We start from the raw sequence: 19691 nt of genomic DNA, 5'->3' as shown, positions 1-19691 counted from the left end.
AACACAAATATATTATGCTTTAGGCCACGCCCACTTCAGGTTTGAAAGCAAAAAATTAGCTCTCTAGACTGTACATGTCCCGCCCCCATGGGCGTGTCTTTAGCAGGTCTAGGTTAGCAGTAAACAGCATATTTTGCCAATATTTAACTGGACTGGGAGTCTTAGAGAGTTGTCAATCAAACCTGCTCATTAGAATATTAGGCCCCACCCATTCAGAAAGCAAGTATAAATGGCAACGGAGGACAAAGTGGATTGCAAATATTTTTTATTAGCAAAATAAGGGTCATGAGTGTACAAATGTTCCCACGGACAGATGGGGAGAGAGAGAGAGAGAGAGAGAGAGAGAGAGAGAGAGAGAGAGAGAGAGAGAGAACACATCATGAATTACTGAACACAGGCGTTTGTTAAAACTTTAAAACAGATCCTCACTGGCGAGTTAGAGATGGCGGCTAGCCGATGCTTCTGGACACACACACACACACACACGCAAACAAAACCCCAAATCTCTCATCCAATCATCCAAAAGCACAGCCAATCCATCCAAAGCATCCTCTTGTTGCCGAGGAGATTGAGCACGGGATCAACATTCAGCCCCGAACAGAGCGCTCTTTCTCTTTCACACACACACACACACACAAAATGTGGATTACAGGCGTCCATGGGTCAAAATGGGCGGAGCTTAAGTAAAATATAATCCCCCGTTCACTGATGAGATCGTACCACCTCATCACAGCTAGCATAATACCAAATGTTGCTAGCTAGATCCTGGAGAGGTACCTCCAACGTTAGCCTAGCTAGCTAATCGGCTAACGTTGACCCTTCACGGTGTTAGCTAGCGTACTGCTAAACTATTACACTCCGTAACTAAAAAAACGGTGTTTTGTACAATGGCAGTTTAGCTTGCTAAATGGATTAGCGCACTGTGCCGTTCAGGTACGCGACTAGATTAAGTAACGCTGCTAAATCGTTAGATTGTGATCAGGTAGCTGACTAGCTCAGCTAATAATGCTAAGCTGCTATACTCTATAATGCTAGCTAACTACTTACGATCGGATCGCAACTGGAGAGGAAACGTCAGCAGAGTTAAACTAAGCTAAGGGATAAGGAAACGAGTAAAACAAACAAAGCCAAAAAAAAAAAATGACGTCATATACAAAACATCAAGTTTGTGATCAGCTGATCGAGTGGACACGAAGCTCCGCCCCCTCTGACCCACTAAGAGTTTTATTTACACGTTATAACATTTTCTTAAAGGGGGGGGGACCCAAAACACACTGCACATGAGTGAGCAAAAAAAACACGGCAAGGCACAACAACCCCGACAGCCGAGATGTCCCTCTGCTGTAAAACTGTCCACGAGGACATGGGACAGAGAAAACACAATTCGAAACTTAAAAACAAAAACAAGGCGCGGGAGATAAACCGTGAAGGAGGAGGAAGAAAAAAAAAAAAAAAAAAGCGTCACGGCTACGAGCGTTAAAGACGATTGAAACGTTTCCCTTTAATGGTTAAAGATGTTAAAAAGGATGAGAGACGAAACGCATAAATTAAGCAGAGGGACGAGACGCAATGTACAGCACTGATCTCACACACACACACACACACACACGCACACACACACACACACGGCCTCATGGGAAAACACGAAACACTTATCTCCACCTAGAGAGAGAGAGAGAGAGAGAGAGAGAGAGAGAGAGAGAGAGAGAGAGAGAGAGAGAGATTCAGTAACACTCATTATCCAGGAACATCACTTAATTACACACTGACAAAAGAAAAGAAGGAAAAAAGTGAAGGACGGATGGAGAAGATAAAGATGGACGTGGAAGAGCGGTGTATGAAACGCCGAGAGATTATGATCTGAGGAGAAGGAATCGGAACAGGAGAGATTAAAAAAGAAAAGAGGAAAATGAGGTTGCACAGGCGTTAAAGTCGTCAGCAGAAGAGGAGATGAATGAAGAGAGAGGAGAAACAGGATGCACGCGGGTATGAGAGAACTCCGTCGCGGAAACGAACACAAGACGTCCGGAGGCGCGTGCGGTTTTCCGAAATCTCCGAGCCGAGACGTGGCGTGCGACGTCATCACGGCGCGACCTTCAGCCGGAGCGATCTCTCTGACCCGCGTGCGTCGGACACGGGTACAGATAAAAGGTCTGGTTTACCGACGAACATCGGCGCGAGAGAGTTTCCTGCGGTCGCGAGTTCGCCGATTCGAGAAGTTTTCCGCGATAACATTCTTTTCAACCCGCGAAATCCTGTACAGACTGACGAAAGGAGAGCGAAATAAGAAAAGAAGAAAAAAAAAAAAAAAAAACAGGAAGTGAGCAGGAAAAAACAAAACAAGAAAGACTAAAGACTAAAGATCGAGGAGGAGGAGAGAGAAGACGACGAGTAGAAAGGGGGATGAGGAGACACACGAAATAAAGAGGTACGGGGTTCGGTAGTCAGGACACTGAGTCGGCCATTTTACGTCCAAAACCCTTCACTGGAACGTCCGCTCCCGAAAATAGATCCCATGATGCACTGCAAAAAGCAGGGAGCACCCAGGTTCCTTTACAGGAAGTGACATCATGCTCTCAAGCCTCTCAGCTCCAAACATAGTGTTTTATCGCGTGCTAATCACGATCATTATTAGATTTTAGATTAGACACGCATTTTTTTTTTCATCTTTTCTTTCCCCTCCTGCGCCACCACTAATAAATAAACACGTACATGCTAGCGGTGCACGTGTCTAACGTTAGTGGCGCACACACACAAAACATTCTCAGGGGAAGTGGGCGGGGCTTCCAGGAAGTGTCTGTTAATATAGGGGAGCTCAAAACACACGTGCAGCTGTCAATCATTCCACCGGTTCATCTAGCGCTTCGTGGCGGCGAACGAGACGAGTGCGTGCTCCGGCGTGTTTGTGAGCGAGGAATTCAGCTGCTTTCATGCCGGACACGTGAAGACGGGGAGGTTGAGAAGATACGGGGAGATGAAGAGATATAACGAGGGGAGAGAGAGAGAGAGAGAGAGAGAGAGAGAGAGAGAGAGAGAGAGAGAGAGAGAGAGATTTGCAGACAGGAACGCGCCGGTCCCTCACCGTGGGAGGTTTCTAGAAGAGTCCGCAGTCCTTCAGGTTGTTCTTGATGATGACGTCGGTGACGGCGTCGAACACGAACTGGACGTTCTTGGTGTCGGTGGCGCAGGTGAAGTGCGTGTAGATCTCCTTAGTGTCCTTCCTCTTATTCAGGTCCTCAAACTGACACTGGATATACGCCGCCGCCTCCTCGTACGTGTTCGAGCCTGTCTCACACACACACACACACACACACACACACACACACACACACACACGTTACTATCTGATAAACTGAGCCAACAGCCACTGTAGAAAGGGGGGGGGGGGGGGGCATTCAGTGTAGCAGATGTCGAGCGACAAGTGAGAGACGGAGAGAGTGAGACTGCTGTGTGAGACAGCTACCCGTGTATTCAGCATAACAGACGGTGATCGGGAAGTGAGAGACAAGGAGAGAGTGAGACAGTTACCTGCGTACTCAGGATAACAGACAGTGACAGACATGCAGTGAGAGTGAGACAGACATGGAGAGAGCGAGACAGTTACCTGCGTGCTCAGGGTAACAGACAGTGAGACAGACATGGAGAGAGTGAGACAGTTACCTGCATACTCAGGGTAACAGACAGTGAGAGACATGCAGTGAGAGTGAGACAGACGTGGAGAGAGTGAGACAGTTACCTGCGTACTCAGGGTAACAGACAGTGAGACAGATGTGGAGAGAGCGAGACAGTTACCTGCGTACTCAGGGTAACAGACAGTGAGACAGATGTGGAGAGAGCGAGACAGTTACCTGCGTACTCAGGGTAACAGATGGTGAGAGACATGCAGTGAAAGTGAGACAGACGTGGAGAGAGCGAGACAGTTACCTGCATACTCAGGGTAACAGACAGTGAGACAGATGTGGAGAGAGCGAGACAGTTACCTGCGTACTCAGGGTAACAGACAGTGAGACAGACATGGAGAGAGTGAGACAGTTACCTGCATACTCAGGGTAACAGACAGTGAGAGACATGCAGTGAGAGTGAGACAGACATGGAGAGAGTGAGACAGTTACCTGCGTACTCAGGGTAACAGACAGTGAGAGACATGCAGTGAGAGTGAGACAGACGTGGAGAGAGTGAGACAGTTACCTGCGTACTCAGGGTAACAGACAGTGAGACAGATGTGGAGAGAGCGAGACAGTTACCTGCGTGCTCAGGGTAACAGACAGTGAGACAGATGTGGAGAGAGCGAGACAGTTACCTGCGTACTCAGGGTAACAGACAGTGAGACAGATGTGGAGAGAGCGAGACAGTTACCTGCGTACTCAGGGTAACAGACAGTGAGAGACATGCAGTGAGAGTGAGACAGACATGGAGAGAGTGAGACAGTTACCTGCGTACTCAGGGTAACAGACAGTGAGAGACATGCAGTGAGAGTGAGACAGACGTGGAGAGAGTGAGACAGTTACCTGCGTACTCAGGGTAACAGACAGTGAGACAGATGTGGAGAGAGCGAGACAGTTACCTGCGTGCTCAGGGTAACAGACAGTGAGACAGATGTGGAGAGAGCGAGACAGTTACCTGCGTACTCGGGGTAACAGACAGTGAGAGACATGCAGTGAGAGTGAGACAGACGTGGAGAGAGTGAGACAGTTACCTGCGTACTCAGGGTAACAGACAGTGAGACACATGTGGAGAGAGCGAGACAGTTACCTGCGTACTCAGGGTAACAGACAGTGAGACAGACGTGGAGAGAGCGAGACAGTTACCTGCGTGCTCAGGGTAACAGACAGTGAGACAGATGTGGAGAGAGCGAGACAGTTACCTGCGTGCTCAGGGTAACAGACAGTGAGACAGATGTGGAGAGAGCGAGACAGTTACCTGCGTACTCAGGGTAACAGACAGTGAGACAGACGTGGAGAGAGCGAGACAGTTACCTGCGTGCTCAGGGTAACAGACAGTGAGACAGATGTGGAGAGAGCGAGACAGTTACCTGCGTACTCAGGGTAACAGACAGTGAGAGACATGCAGTGAGAGTGAGACAGACGTGGAGAGAGTGAGACAGTTACCTGCGTACTCAGGGTAACAGACAGTGAGAGACATGCAGTGAGAGTGAGACAGACGTGGAGAGAGTGAGACAGTTACCTGCGTACTCAGGGTAACAGACAGTGAGACAGACGTGGAGAGAGCGAGACAGTTACCTGCGTGCTCAGGGTAACAGACAGTGAGACAGATGTGGAGAGAGCGAGACAGTTACCTGCGTACTCAGGGTAACAGACAGTGAGACAGACGTGGAGAGAGCGAGACAGTTACCTGCGTGCTCAGGGTAACAGACAGTGAGACAGACGTGGAGAGAGCGAGACAGTTACCTGCGTACTCGGGGTAACAGATGGTGAGTGGGCTCTTTTTAATCTTCTCCTCGAACAGGTCCTTCTTGTTGAGGAACAGGATGATGGACGTGTCCGTGAACCACTTGTTGTTGCAGATGCTGTCGAACAGCTTCATGCTCTCGTGCATCCGGTTCTGCAGACAGACAGGTGCAGAGTGAGACAGGCAGACATCGAGACACACGTGGACAGCGAGAGAACGTGTTAATAATATTAGTACACTGATGAAGACATGGGCATAGCTGGGCGTGGTACTGACTTCCTGTCTCTCCTGTAAACTAACCAATCACAGCCCCTGTTAGCCGAGGAGTACATTACAGAGCTTAAAGCTGGGCACTGACCATCTCCTCGTCCTCGGCCAGCACCAGGTCGTAGTCGCTGAGAGCCACGCAGAAGATGATGGCCGTCACGCCCTCGAAACAGTGGATCCACTTCTTCCTCTCTGACCTCTGACCTCCAACATCAAACATCCTGCACAGCAGGTCATGCAGTCATTAATCAACAAATACATACAACAAATCTCTTACGCAGCCCATACGTGCCTCCATTTCTAAAACTATTGGCACCCTTCCCGAAAATGAAACTGCTTCCCTTAACCGCCAAAAAAAGGGTGCCCGTGAGGGCCGAGGCCTACGCACTTCCTGTTTGCGTCATCGGGAGGAAGTGATGAGAAAGAAAGGTGGAAGGAGCCCACACACTTCAAAGCAGACGATCGTGTTTCTGGATTTGAGTCATATACAGCACGTGAGATCTTTATTTATTTATTTATTTCAATTTTATTCTGTAGCCTTTTTCTCAGCTGAATCGTCCTCACTGAAGAACCCGTTCTCTAAACGGTGAGAAATCCTCGTATGAAACTGAGAGCTGGCTAGCTCGCTCGACATCCTGTTTACAACCATCACCATGGCGATGATGACTCGGTATACTGACGTACAAGACTGACCAATGTGCGTTGCGCAGACAGACAGACAGACAGACAGACAGACAGACTAGTGGTGCTCACTTGAAGTGCAGGTCCTTGAAGGTGAAGTGAGTCTCCACGATGCCGGTGGTTTTCACGCGGGTCCTCAGTACGTCCTGCTGCGTAGGGATGTAGGTGGCCTGAGATATCCTGTCCAGATCGTTCAGATAACTACAAACAAAGGGGGGGGGTGGGGGGGGGGCATTGTGGAAAGAGTTACTGAATTAATGGGGTGTGATTCAATTAACAGCGCTGACATGACTGAGCTTTGATCCTGTTCCAAAGCACAAGGGGTCGATAGCAATTAACTTTTTAGGTCTGCGAGTCCCAGATGTGCTCGTTGGAGATTATCGCAGTGAGCAATCACTCTCTGTCTCATACACACACACACACACACACACACACACACACAGATTATAGAGCAGCCTCACTGGGTATGCATGTGTTTTCTAACCACCTGAGGTACAGAGAGTTCCTGAACATGTTTTTAAGTAAGCTTTGTGAGGCCACACGCACACACACGCACACACACACACACACACACACCCACCACGAGTAGAACCACGTACTCATTTTATCAGTGTTGTATTTACATTGCTAAATAAACGCCACGTGTGAAAGTCCAAGGGCATTGCTGTTTTCAGTTTAACACACACACACACACACCCTGGAGCAGCTAAACAGCAAACAAAAATCGAGGAGTGAAGGAAAAACTAGAACAAAAAAAAATTATTTCGGGTTGGGAAAACGTAAAGGGAGAAAAGAGTTTAAGGGGTCATGAGAAGTAGTGAGTGAGTCAAAATAAAACAATGTTAGAAAAAGGGACAAAAAAAATAAACAAAGATTAATAAAAAATATTACACAATATAGTGATGTGAGTCAGTGATGTGCAATGATACGACACTATGACATGATACGGTGATGTGACGCAGTGTCGTGGCGCCATGCCACAAGCGGTACAGTGTGTGAAACTATGATACGGTGATGTGATGCCGTGACACAAGCAGTGCAGTGTGTGCTGGTTTAATACCATGTGTGCTGCAGTGTGTGATGCATTGTGTGATTGTATTATACCATCACACACTATTATACCGTGTGTGACGGGACAATACAGTGTGTGACGGTACAATACAGTGTGTGACGCAGTGTGTGACGGTACAATACAGTGTGTGACGCAGGGCGTGGTGGTATAATACAGGGCGTGGTGGTATAATACAGGGCGTGGTGGTATAATACAGGGCGTGGTGGTATAATACAGGGTGTGGTGGTATAATGCAGGGTGTGGTGGTATAATACAGGGAGTGGTGGTATAATACAGGGTGTAATGGTATAATACAGAGTGTGACGGTATAATACAGGGTGTGGTGGTATAATGAAGGGCGTGGTGGTATAATGCAGGGCGTGGTGGTATAATGCAGGGCGTGGTGGTATAATGCAGGGCGTGGTGGTATAATGCAGGGCGTGGTGGTATAATGCAGGGCGTGGTGGTATAATGCAGGGCGTGATGGTATAATGCAGGGCGTGGTGGTATAATGCAGGGCGTGGTGGTATAATGCAGGGCGTGATGGTATAATACAGGGCGTGATGGTATAATACAGGGCGTGGTGGTATAATACAGGGCGTGACGGTATAATACAGGGCGTGGTGGTATAATACAGGGCGTGGTGGTATAATACAGGGCGTGGTGGTATAATACAGGGTGTGGTGGTATAATACAGGGCGTGGTGGTATAATACAGGGTGTGACGGTATAATACAGGGTGTGGTGGTATAATACAGGGCGTGATGGAATAATACAGGGCGTGACGGTATAATACAGGGTGTGGTGGTATAATGCAGGGCGTGGTGGTATAATACAGGGCGTGATGGAATAATACAGGGCGTGGTGGTATAATACAGGGCGTGATGGAATAATACAGGGTGTGGTGGTATAATACAGTGTGTGGTGCAGTGAAGTGATGCGATGCAGCCATGAGATGAAATTAAACAAGGTGCATTGTTGAGGTGATCACGTGACACAGGCAGACAGGCAGACTCACTATGCAGCAGAGTCATTGAGCTGATACTCTCGGGAGCGGCTGAAGCAGGCCTGCACACCTCCGTCCTTCCACAGACGCTTTATCACTCCAGCCAGCTCGGCCGTCATGAAGCCCTCCTCCGCACTGCCTGCTAACACAAACAGCTGCCTGGCATCGTCCTGAAACAGACCACACACACACACACACACACACACACACAGTCATTCCTCATATTGAGGGTTTCATTGATTATTTTCATTCAAACAGGAAAGAAGAGATTTACTAGCCATATTTCCACTGAGGAACTTTATCCCATGACCCCATTCTTAAAAGAAACGGACTCCTTTTAAATCGGTAATAAATACTGTTCTGAAAGTTCTGGAAGGTCAAACAGAACCTTGATTTGATGTAGAATATACTGATCAAACATACACAAATATATGCCCATAAAAGGTATTTCCTGCTTTGGGAAACAAAAGTATCAAAAATATCATTAAAGTCATTAATTATTATTAAATGTTGCTTGTCTTATATGTTACGCTCAGTATGAACCGTAAAGAGAGAGACACATCAAGGGGACGTCGTAGAGATTTGTTTTCGCGTCGTGAAAAACCGGTTGCTAGGTTACATTGACTCGAGTCGGTTTTATTTCTGACGGAAGGCCATAAAGCTAGAAAAACACACACATACGAATGCACACGGGGTAATTCAATTTTCTTCCAAACGGGATAATTTCCCTCGTGAGTCAGTGCCGCTAAACAACCTGCTTCAGTGTGACGATGTTCCTCGCCGTCATCGTCTTCCTCCGACACAATCGCAATAACCGCCATCTCCATAACAATTAAAGATACGATAAGCTGCGTCTGTGTTTTATTAACACGGAGAGAGAGAATAAAAAGAGGCGAGGGAATGACTGCTACTTTATATCTGCTAGAACGCACGTTTGTCGTTTCACAGCGTGGAATGTGAGAATAATCGGATAAAAAGCGGTTTTCATCAAAAGGTCTTGCGACACACTGGAACTTCAGATACTGAAAACAGTATTTAAAAAAAAAAAAAAAAAAAACAACAACAAAAAAACACGTATCCAGGTTAAACGCAACATGGTACTGCAACATAACGCTTCATGATCCTCCTCATCCTCACCGCTCGTGCCGTGTCCCCAAAGTCGATTTTGAGGCGTCCCATGGCACGGATGATGGCGATGATGGACTGGATGGTGTTACTGTACACCACGGCCTTGTACTGCTTACACTCCTCCTCTGAGTAACCCGCCTCGTGGATAATTCTGACATGGAGAGAGAGAGAGAGAGAGAGAGAGAGAGAGAGAGAGAGATCAGGGAAAATACTGCTGTTACATCCATAAAATAAGATATGAACATTATATACTATTTATCATCTAGCAACATTGATGGGGGTGGGGGGGAGGGGCACAGAGGGACAGAGACACTAATGGGTGGAGAGGAAGATGGAGAGAGAGATGCAGTTGGAAAGAGAGAGAAAGAGAGCGCAGGTCAAAGAAAGAGATGGAGAGAAAATGGAGAGAGAGAGGGAGAGAGACAGAGAGACACAGGTGGAGAGTGAGAGAAACACAGAGGGACAAAGACAGAGAGAGAGAGAGACAGTAGGACAGAGAAAGAGATGGAGAGAAAATGGAGAGAGAGAGACAGGTGGAGAGTGAGACAGAGACTGAAAGAGAGAGATAGATTAGGAGATACAGCAGGACAGAGAGACAGGGACGGAGATGGAGAGAGAGAATCCTAGACACAGGTGGAGAGTGAGACAAATGGACACTGAGAGACAGAACATAACATGCCATTCATTTAGAATGCAAGATGGTGAAGTGGGCGGGGTTTAACTTTATGCAAACGAGAAGGTGACTACCAATAAGAGAGAGAGTCTGTGGTACAGGGATTCTGTAAACCGTATCGGAGTGGTTTGGGGTTTTATAAGCATACCTGTAGCCCGGGGGTACCATGGCAACCGGCAGTAAACTAAACACAGACCCGCCCACTATCGAGTGCTGAGGAGCGGTACGAGTGATGCGAGACAGTTCAGAGATACTTACTTCATCTGCTTGACTATTGTACTCTTCCCCGACTCCCCCGCTCCTGAGAGACAGACAGAATGAGAAAAAACATCAGCGTGAGACAGTTTCACATTACAGACAGAGCGAGATGAAGAGACTGACGGAGAGAGAGAGACGGATATGGGGGAGAGAGAGACACAGATGGAGAGACACAGTTGGAGAGAGAAAGGGAGAAACTGATGACAGGAGACGATGGAGAGAGAGAGATAGAGAGAGACAAATGTAGAAGATGGACATAAAGACAAGTCCACAAAGACAGACATTTGGAGAGGGCCAGAGGAAGACAGGCAGGCAGACAGGTGGAGGAAGACAGAGAGCAAGACAGATGGACAGAGACACAAGTGGAGAGAGGGAGGGAGTGACAAACAGATGGAGAGAAAGAGACAGAGAGAGAAAGGACAGTGGGAGTAACAGAGAGAGAGAGATGTAAAGAGAAGAAGCAGTCACACACACACACACACACACACACACACACAGTTGTCATAGTAGCTGGTCTTGTTATTGTTACTGGATATCACTTGTTTCACCTGTTACCTGAAGTTACTTTACTCTGAAGCTCAGGTTCCTCGACGCTAACCGCTAACGCTAGCACTGAACACCGCACGCTACTGTTTCAGAGAGAGAGAACCCGAGCGAGAGATATTGGGCTCCGCTGGGAGCAGAGAGCCAAGTCATTAGCTTAATTATGTCACACCACAGAGACAGGGAAACACACACACACACACACACACACACACACACACTTCCATTAGAGTCTAGCATTAGTAGATGCACTGCCTCTGAGACATAACCTGAGTGTGTGCAAGTAATTTATGCCAGACTTTCATCTCTCATCCATCTTGTTGACATCACCAAAAAGAAAAAAAAAACAAACCAACACATCAAAGGCTTTCCTGACGCCAAACACACACACCCCTACACTCACACACACATTTAGAAACTGCGGGCCCGGAAACCCTAACACAGGAACCTCACGCTGCGACCAGGACCAAGCTGGAACCTGTCATTGGGGTAAAAACCATCAAACACACGCCCTCAACCTGGTCTCCTCGCACTTCTGCGCCAGCGACGGGTCCCGCTCCTCTACTTTTAAACCGGGTTATAACGGAACCGCCTTTAGATCCGTTCGTACACGGCCTTTTCACACCGAGGGACTCGTACGCGACTATCCCGAGAGGTGCAAACGTTCACCGGCGCTCAAGAAGGCAACACGATGCGTTCACAGCCAGGGGGAGGGGGTGTAAACTTTTGAGCAGGATGATCAGTGGAAACTGTTGTTATTGTGTTTAAATATCTTATTTCTTCGTGTAGTACTGCCCTTCAGACGTTACTCAAGATATGTACATGCTTCCAAGAAGACAAAACAACAACAACAACAACAACAACAATAACAACGTCAAATCAAAATGGCCGCTCACGGTGTTAACAAAGCATCGCTTCTTACCTTTAAGTGAGTTATACTGTATATACGTACAAGTATTACCTCCATTTAGATCCATCAACATACAGATACGTATAACTGCTTATTAAACCTATATAATACACACACACACACACACACATCACTCATCAGAAGTCAAGAGACCAACATGGAGGTTAAGGTTTTAAATAAAGTAACCGGTGCTAAAACTGAACTAATTCTGCATTTCTCTGTGAGGGATAAAGGGAATTGGTAGTACTTAGACATAAAAACATATTACTCAAATTTCAACAGTAGCTCGGTCTGAGACGTTCTGTATCTACAGATCACGTCTTTATCTTCTTCACATAGCTGGGTCTGATTAAATCTCGTCAGCGAAAAAAACGAAATAATACACCACACACGGAAAACAGGCCGTCTATGCAAACACACACTTCCGTGTGTTTTACTGTGCAACGCTGAGCACTGATGAAACCCACTTCCGGAGAATGTTGTGCAACACTCAGAGGTGTGTGTGAGTGAGTGAGTGAGTGTGAGCGGGTGTGTGTGTGTGTAAAATAGGGGAAACAGCTGGACGGGTGCATGTACTCACACTGCAGCAAGAGGTTCAGCATCATGTTTGCATTTAGGGACTTGTGGGGGTGTGTGTGCGGTATCGCAATAAACAAGTCAGACCAGAAAAATCACACTCTCTCTCTCTCGCACACACACACACACCCCACATTTTATCTTGCATAAATGAACAGTAAAAATGTAAAGAATTTCCAGCGTTGTCAGAGCAACACATTAGTCACACAGTGATAAAGCCTCTGACTGGTGCTACTACTGCCTCAGCTGTGTGTGTGTGTGTGTGTGTGTGTGTGTGTGTGTGTGTGTGTGTGTGTGTGAGAGAGAGAGAGAGAGAGAGAATGTTTAATATCTCAGCGTGTGTTACACAGCGGTTTTCCCCTCACTGTTTTGTATATATTTAAGTGTGTATATCATGTGCTTATGTACAGTGTCTAGTGTGTTCTTAGTGTATTTGTGTATATGCATGTGTGTATGTGTGTAGTTAGTGTGTAAAGTATGTGAGTGCGGTGTGTTTATAGTGTGAACTCTGTACATGTATGAACACGGCATAGTCCAGTGTACAAAATACTTGTATTTATATTGTGTGCATCGCATATATGTGTAGATAAAATGAGTGTAGTGTGTGTGTGTGTATAGTGTGTGCAGTATGTATGGTGTGTGTGTGTGTGTGTGTATAGTGTGCGGTATGTATGGTGTGTGTGTGTGTGTGTGTATAGTGTGTGCAGTATGTATGGTGTGTGTGTGTGTGTGTGTGTATAGTGTGTGCAGTATGTATGGTGTGTGTGTGTGTGTGTGTGTGTGTGTATAGTGTGTGCAGTATGTATGGTGTGTGTGTGTGCGTGTATAGTGTGTGCAGTATGTATGGTGTGTGTATATAGTGTATAGTGTGTGCAGCATGGTATGTGTATATAGTGTATAGTGTGTGCAGTATGGTGTGTGTATATAGTGTATAGTGTGTGCAGTATGGTGTGTGTATATAGTGTATAGTGTATGCAGTATGGTGTGTGTATATAGTGTATAGTGTATGCAGTATGGTGTGTGTGTATAGTGTGTGCAGTATGATGTGTGTATATAGTGTATAGTGTGTGCAGTATGTATGGTGTGTGTATATAGTGTATAGTGTGTGCAGTATGGTGTGTGTATATAGTGTATGCAGTATGGTGTGTGTGTGTATAGTGTGTGCAGTATGATGTGTGTATATAGTGTATAGTGTGTGCAGTATGGTGTGTGTATATATAGTGTATAGTGTGTGCAGTATGGTGTGTGTATATATAGTGTATAGTGTGTGCAGTATGGTGTGTGTATATAGTGTGTGCAGTATGGTGTGTGTATATAGTGTATAGTGTGTGCAGTATGTATGGTGTGTGTATATTGTGTATAGTGTGTGCAGTATGGTGTGTGTATATAGTATATAGTGTGTGCAGTATGTATGGTGTGTGTATATAGTGTATAGTGTGTGCAGTATGTATGGTGTGTGTATAGTGTGTGCAGTATGTATGGTGTGTGTATATAGTGTATAGTGTGTGCAGTATGTATGGTGTGTGTATAGTGTGTGCAGTATGTATGGTGTGTGTATATAGTGTATAGTGTGTGCAGTATGTATGGTGTGTGTATAGAGTGTGCAGTATGTATGGTGTGTGTATATAGTGTATAGTGTGTGCAGTATGTATGGTGTGTGTGTGTGTATAGTGTGTGCAGTATGTATGGTGTGTGTGTATATAGTGTGTGAAGTATGTATGGTGTGTGTATATAGTGTGTGCAGTATGGTATGTGTATATAGTGTATAGTGTGTGCAGCATGGTATGTGTATATAGTGTATAGTGTGTGCAGTATGGTGTGTGTATATAGTGTATAGTGTGTGCAGTATGGTGTGTGTATATAGTGTATAGTGTATGCAGTATGGTGTGTGTGTATAGTGTGTGCAGTATGATGTGTGTATATAGTGTATAGTGTGTGCAGTATGTATGGTGTGTGTATATAGTGTATAGTGTGTGCAGTATGGTGTGTGTATATAGTGTATGCAGTATGGTGTGTGTGTGTATAGTGTGTGCAGTATGATGTGTGTATATAGTGTATAGTGTGTGCAGTATGGTGTGTGTATATATAGTGTATAGTGTGTGCAGTATGGTGTGTGTATATATAGTGTATAGTGTGTGCAGTATGGTGTGTGTATATAGTGTGTGCAGTATGGTGTGTGTATATAGTGTATAGTGTGTGCAGTATGTATGGTGTGTGTATATTGTGTATAGTGTGTGCAGTATGGTGTGTGTATATAGTATATAGTGTGTGCAGTATGTATGGTGTGTGTATATAGTGTATAGTGTGTGCAGTATGTATGGTGTGTGTATAGTGTGTGCAGTATGTATGGTGTGTGTATATAGTGTATAGTGTGTGCAGTATGTATGGTGTGTGTATAGTGTGTGCAGTATGTATGGTGTGTGTATATAGTGTATAGTGTGTGCAGTATGTATGGTGTGTGTATATAGTGTATAGTGTGTGCAGTATGTATGGTGTGTGTATAGAGTGTGCAGTATGTATGGTGTGTGTATATAGTGTATAGTGTGTGCAGTATGTATGGTGTGTGTGTGTGTATAGTGTGTGCAGTATGTATGGTGTGTGTGTATATAGTGTGTGAAGTATGTATGGTGTGTGTATATAGTGTGTGCAGTATGTATGGTGTGTGTATATAGTGTGTGCAGTATATATAGTTGTGTGTATATAGTGTATAGTGTATGCAGTATGTATGGTGTGTGTGTATAGTGTGTGCAGTATGTATGGTGTGTGTATATAGTGTGTGCGGTATATATGGTGTGTGTGTATAGTGTGTGCAGAATGTATGGTGTGTGTGTGTGTATAGTGTGTGCAGTATGTGTGGTGTGTGTATATAGTGTGTGCGGTATATATGGTGTGTGTGTATAGTGTGTGCAGAATGTATGGTGTGTGTGTGTGTATAGTGTGTGCAGTATGTGTGGTGTGTGTATATAGTGTGGGCAGTATGTATGGTGTGTGTATATAGTATGCGCAGTATGTATGGTGTGTGTGTGTGTGTGTATATAGTGTATAGTGCATGCAATATGTATGGTTGTGTGTGTGTATAGTGTGTGTGGTATGTATGGGGTGTGTGTATTGTGTGCGGTATGCATGGTGTGTGTGTATGGTGTGTGGTATGCATGGTGTGTGTGTATGGTGTGTGTATTGTGTGCGGTATGCATGGTGTGTGTGTATATATAGTGTATAGTGTGTGCGGTATGTATGGTGTGTGTGTGTATATAGTGTAGTGTATAGTGTGTGCGGTATGTATGGTGTGTGTATAGTGTGGGCAGTATGTATGGTGTGTGTATATAGTATGCGCAGTATGTATGGTGTGTGTATATAGTGTATAGTGCATGCAATATGTATGGTTGTGTGTGTGTGTATATATAGTGTGTGCGGTATGTATGGTGTGTATATATTGTATGCGCAGTATGTATGGTGTATGTATATAGTGTGGGCAGTATGTATGGTGTGTGTGTGTGTGTGTGTATAGTGTATAGTGCATGCAATATGTATGTGTGTGTGTGTGTATATAGTGTGTGCAGTATGTATAGTTGTGTGTATAGTGTGCGCAGTATGTATGGTGTGTGTGTATAGTGTGTGCAGTATGTATGGGGTGTGTGTATTGTGTGCGGTATGCATGGTGTGTGTGTATTGTGTGCGGTATGCATGGTGTGTGTGTATTGTGTGCGGTATGCATGGTGTGTGTGTATTGTGTGCGGTATGCATGGTGTGTGTATATATAGTGTATAGTGTGTGCAGTATGTATGGTGTGTGTGTGTATATTGTGTGCGGTATGTATGGTGTGTGTATGGTGTGTGCGGTATGTATGGTGTGTGTATATATATAGTGTATAGTGTGTGCGGTATGTATGGTGTGTGTATAGTGTGTGGTATGTATGGTGTGTGTATAGTGTGCGGTATGTATGGTGTGTGTATATAGTGTATAGTGTGTGCAGTATGTATGGTGTGTGTATATAGTGTATAGTGTGTGCGGTGTGTATGGTGTGTGTGTGTGTATGGTGTGTGTGTATAGTGTGTGGCATGTATGGTGTGTGTGTAGTGTGCGGTGTGTATGGTGTGTGTGTATAGTGTGCGGTGTGTATGGTGTGTGTGTGTATGGTGTGTGTGTATAGTGTGCGGTATGTATGGTGTGTGTGTGTATGGTGTGTGTATAGTGTGCGGTATGTATGGTGTGTGTGTGTGTATGGTGTGTGTGTATAGTGTGCGGTGTGTATGGTGTGTGTGTATAGTGTGCGGTATGTGTGGTGTGTGTGTATGGTGTGTGTGTAGTGTGCAGTATGTATGGTGTGTGTGTATATAGTGTGCGGTGTGTATGGTGTGTGTGTGTATGGTGTGTGTGTGTATAGTGTGCGGTGTGTATGGTGTGTGTGTGTATGGTGTGTGTGTGTATAGTGTGCGGTATGTATGGTGTGTGTGTATGGTGTGTGTATAGTGTGCGGTATGTATGGTGTGTGTGTGTGTGTATGGTGTGTGTGTATAGTGTGCGGTGTGTATGGTGTGTGTGTGTATGGTGTGTGTGTGTATAGTGTGCGGTATGTATGGTGTGTGTGTGTGTGTGTGTGTGTGTATGGTGTGTGTGTGTGTGTGTGTATGGTGTGTGTGTATAGTGTGCGGTGTGTATGGTGTGTGTGTATAGTGTGCGGTATGTGTGGTGTGTGTGCGGTATGTATGGTGTGTGTATAGTGTGCGGTATGTATGGTGTGTGTGTGTGTGTGTGTGTGTGTGTGTGTGTATGGTGTGTGTGTATAGTGTGCGGTATGTATGGTGTGTGTGTGTGTGTGTGTGTGTGTATGGTGTGTGTGTATAGTGTGCGGTGTGTATGGTGTGTGTGTATAGTGTGCGGTATGTATGGTGTGTGTGTATAGTGTGCGGTATGTATGGTGTGTGTGTGTAGTGTGCGGTATGTATGGTGTGTGTGTGTGTGTGTGTGTGTGTGTGTATAGTGTGCGGTATGTATGGTGTGTGTGTGTGTGTATAGTGTGCGGTATGTATGGTGTGTGTGTGTGTGTGTGTGTGTGTGTGTATAGTGTGCGGTATGTATGGTGTGTGTGTATGGTGTGCGGTGTGTGTGTGTGTGTGTGTGTGTGTGTGTATAGTGTGCGGTATGTATGGTGTGTGTGTGTGTGTGTGTGTGTGTATAGTGTGCGGTATGTATGGTGTGTGTATGGTGTGCAGTGTGTGTGTGTGTGTGTGTGTGTGTGTGTGTGTGTATAGTGTGCGGTATGTATGGTGTGTGTATGGTGTGCAGTGTGTGTGTGTGTGTGTGTGTGTGTGTGTGTATAGTGTGCGGTATGTATGGTGTGTGTATGGTGTGCAGTGTGTGTGTGTGTGTGTGTGTGTGTATAGTGTGCGGTATGTATGGTGTGTGTATGGTGTGCAGTGTGTGTGTGTGTGTGTGTGTGTGTGTGTGTGTGTGTGTATAGTGTGCGGTATGTATGGTGTGTGTATGGTGTATGTATAGATAACATCTATTGTTTGTGCTCAATGTAAAGTGTACATGTCTGTGCAGTGTGTATAGTCTGTATGTGTATATATGTGTGCATGTGTAATGTTTATAGTTAGTGTGTGTGTGTGTAGTGAATGTATAATGTGTGCATGTGTAATGTTTATAGTTAGTGTGTGTGTGTGTGTGTGTGTGTGTGTGTAGTGAATGTATAATGTGTGCATGTGTAACGTTTATAGTTAGTGTGTGTGTGTGTGTGTGTGTGTGTGTGTGTGTGTGTGTGTGTCTCACCCAGCAGCAGCAGTTTAACCTCTCGCGCTGCTTTCTCTCCATCATCCCGCAGATTTCGGTCTATTCTGCGGCTCCTCTCCACCGCCGCCTTGTCCTCGGTACTCAGCGTGCAGCCCATCCTCCCTCACACACACTCACACACACTCTCTCTCTCCCTCACACACTCTCACATACACACACTATCCACCATGCAAGGCTTCTTCTCCCCAACAACAACCCCACACACTCACACACACTTTCTCTTTCTCTCTTTCTCTCACACACACACACTCACGCCCTTATCTGAATCCACACGGCTGGGCGTGTAAAATGCGCGGTTTAAACCGGGTTTAACTCGGTCCAACACTGCGGCGTATAATCCTGAAGCGGTTATCGCGGGTTTACAGCTCCTTAAAGCGGACAAAACACGGTTCAGGGATAGAATAAAACGGTAAAAGTGGAGACCCAAACGCTGAACTGTTCCTCCATCCGCCCGACTTCTGCTTCCTGCTCTCAGCCGCAGGGTTGCCAGAGTGGTTAAATTCATTCACAAGTTCACACCAAATCCCCCACCATGTCGTGCTGTGAGCGGTAAAAGTAACAACAAGAGGATAAATGAAGAGTGTAGGGGTTTGATTTTAAAACATACATATGAAGTAAACACATACAAGTGTGAAAACCTCGATTTAATCCAGTCACAAACTTCTTTTCACTGTTTGTTTTTTTTTTTGATTGAACAATAGCCCTTAATTATCACCCGACTGTTGGACTCTTCTTCAAACACCTTATTTGGCCATTACACCCTAAATGAAATGTTTTATGTAAATTTCATAAACATGGGAATTTGAAAATGCCTGAGCCAAATGAATTAACCCCCCCCCCCCCCCCCCCCCCCCCATTATGCACACCGTAAGCACTGTTGAATTCTGGATTCTGATTGGTCGGAAGGTGTTGATTCGTTCCGCTCTGACATTAGCGCAGGTACAAATCACCGGTTTGTTTAATTTATCAAATAAAAATGTGTGGGGTTTTTTTTGACATGATGAAGTGTTTCCATAAGGAAATGTTTAACTTTTTTTTAAATGCACGGAAGGAGTCTCCAGTGTCAGACTTAAAGCTGTAATTGAACGTTTTCCGAACGTAAGCGAGAACAGGAGCTAACTTGTTTCACAGACATTCCACAGCATTAAATGTTACTATAAATATATTTAAAAAGTACTCCGAAATTGTAATTGTTTACAAGTTGCCGTGGTGTTAGAGGAATAAAACACTTGTGGACGTTTGCTTCCTTGTGTGCGATTCCAATATGCAGATTAAATATGGGATGAGAAATGTAAAAATAAAACAACAACAAAAAAAAAAAAAACACAGCGTGGCCAAAAACATATTTCTATTTAAATGTAATAAAATTTAATTCTCTCAACTCGATCATATCATCC

The 19691-nt window shown here is 45.3% G+C and overlaps 1 protein-coding gene across 1 annotated transcript; it reads right to left on the bottom strand.

The window, feature by feature from the left end:
* Nucleotides 1-248: 248 nt before the first annotated feature.
* Nucleotides 249-18777, bottom strand: gnai1 (guanine nucleotide binding protein (G protein), alpha inhibiting activity polypeptide 1). The gene is made up of 9 exons (XM_053688187.1): nt 18274-18777; nt 10473-10515; nt 9551-9692; nt 8426-8583; nt 6430-6558; nt 5768-5897; nt 5409-5562; nt 3083-3285; nt 249-1662 (listed from the first exon to the last, which is right to left on the bottom strand). The coding sequence occupies exons 1-8, from the start codon at nt 18389-18391 to the stop codon at nt 3095-3097; spliced, it is 1065 nt and encodes a 354-aa protein (XP_053544162.1). The 5' UTR covers nt 18392-18777; the 3' UTR covers nt 249-1662; nt 3083-3094.
* Between the last annotated feature and the right edge of the window lie 914 nt (nt 18778-19691).

Source organism: Ictalurus punctatus, chromosome 19 (assembly GCF_001660625.3).
Source record: "Ictalurus punctatus breed USDA103 chromosome 19, Coco_2.0, whole genome shotgun sequence".
Lineage (NCBI taxonomy): Eukaryota > Metazoa > Chordata > Actinopteri > Siluriformes > Ictaluridae > Ictalurus > Ictalurus punctatus.
This window is presented reverse-complemented; position numbering and strand designations above follow the sequence as displayed.

What these genes read in the sequence shown, in the direction of transcription:
- gnai1 (XM_053688187.1), bottom strand. Translation starts at nt 18,391, where the DNA reads ATGGGCTGCACGCTGAGTACCGAGGACAAGGCGGCGGTGGAGAGGAGC. An exon ending in TTGGGGACACGGCACGAGCG is followed by an intron (nt 8,584 to 9,550) that starts GTGAGGATGAGG and finishes GGTCTGTTTCAG; the next exon opens with GACGATGCCAGGCAGCTGTT. An exon ending in CTGTTACCCCGAGTACGCAG is followed by an intron (nt 3,286 to 5,408) that starts GTAACTGTCTCG and finishes TGTGTGAGACAG; the next exon opens with GCTCGAACACGTACGAGGAG.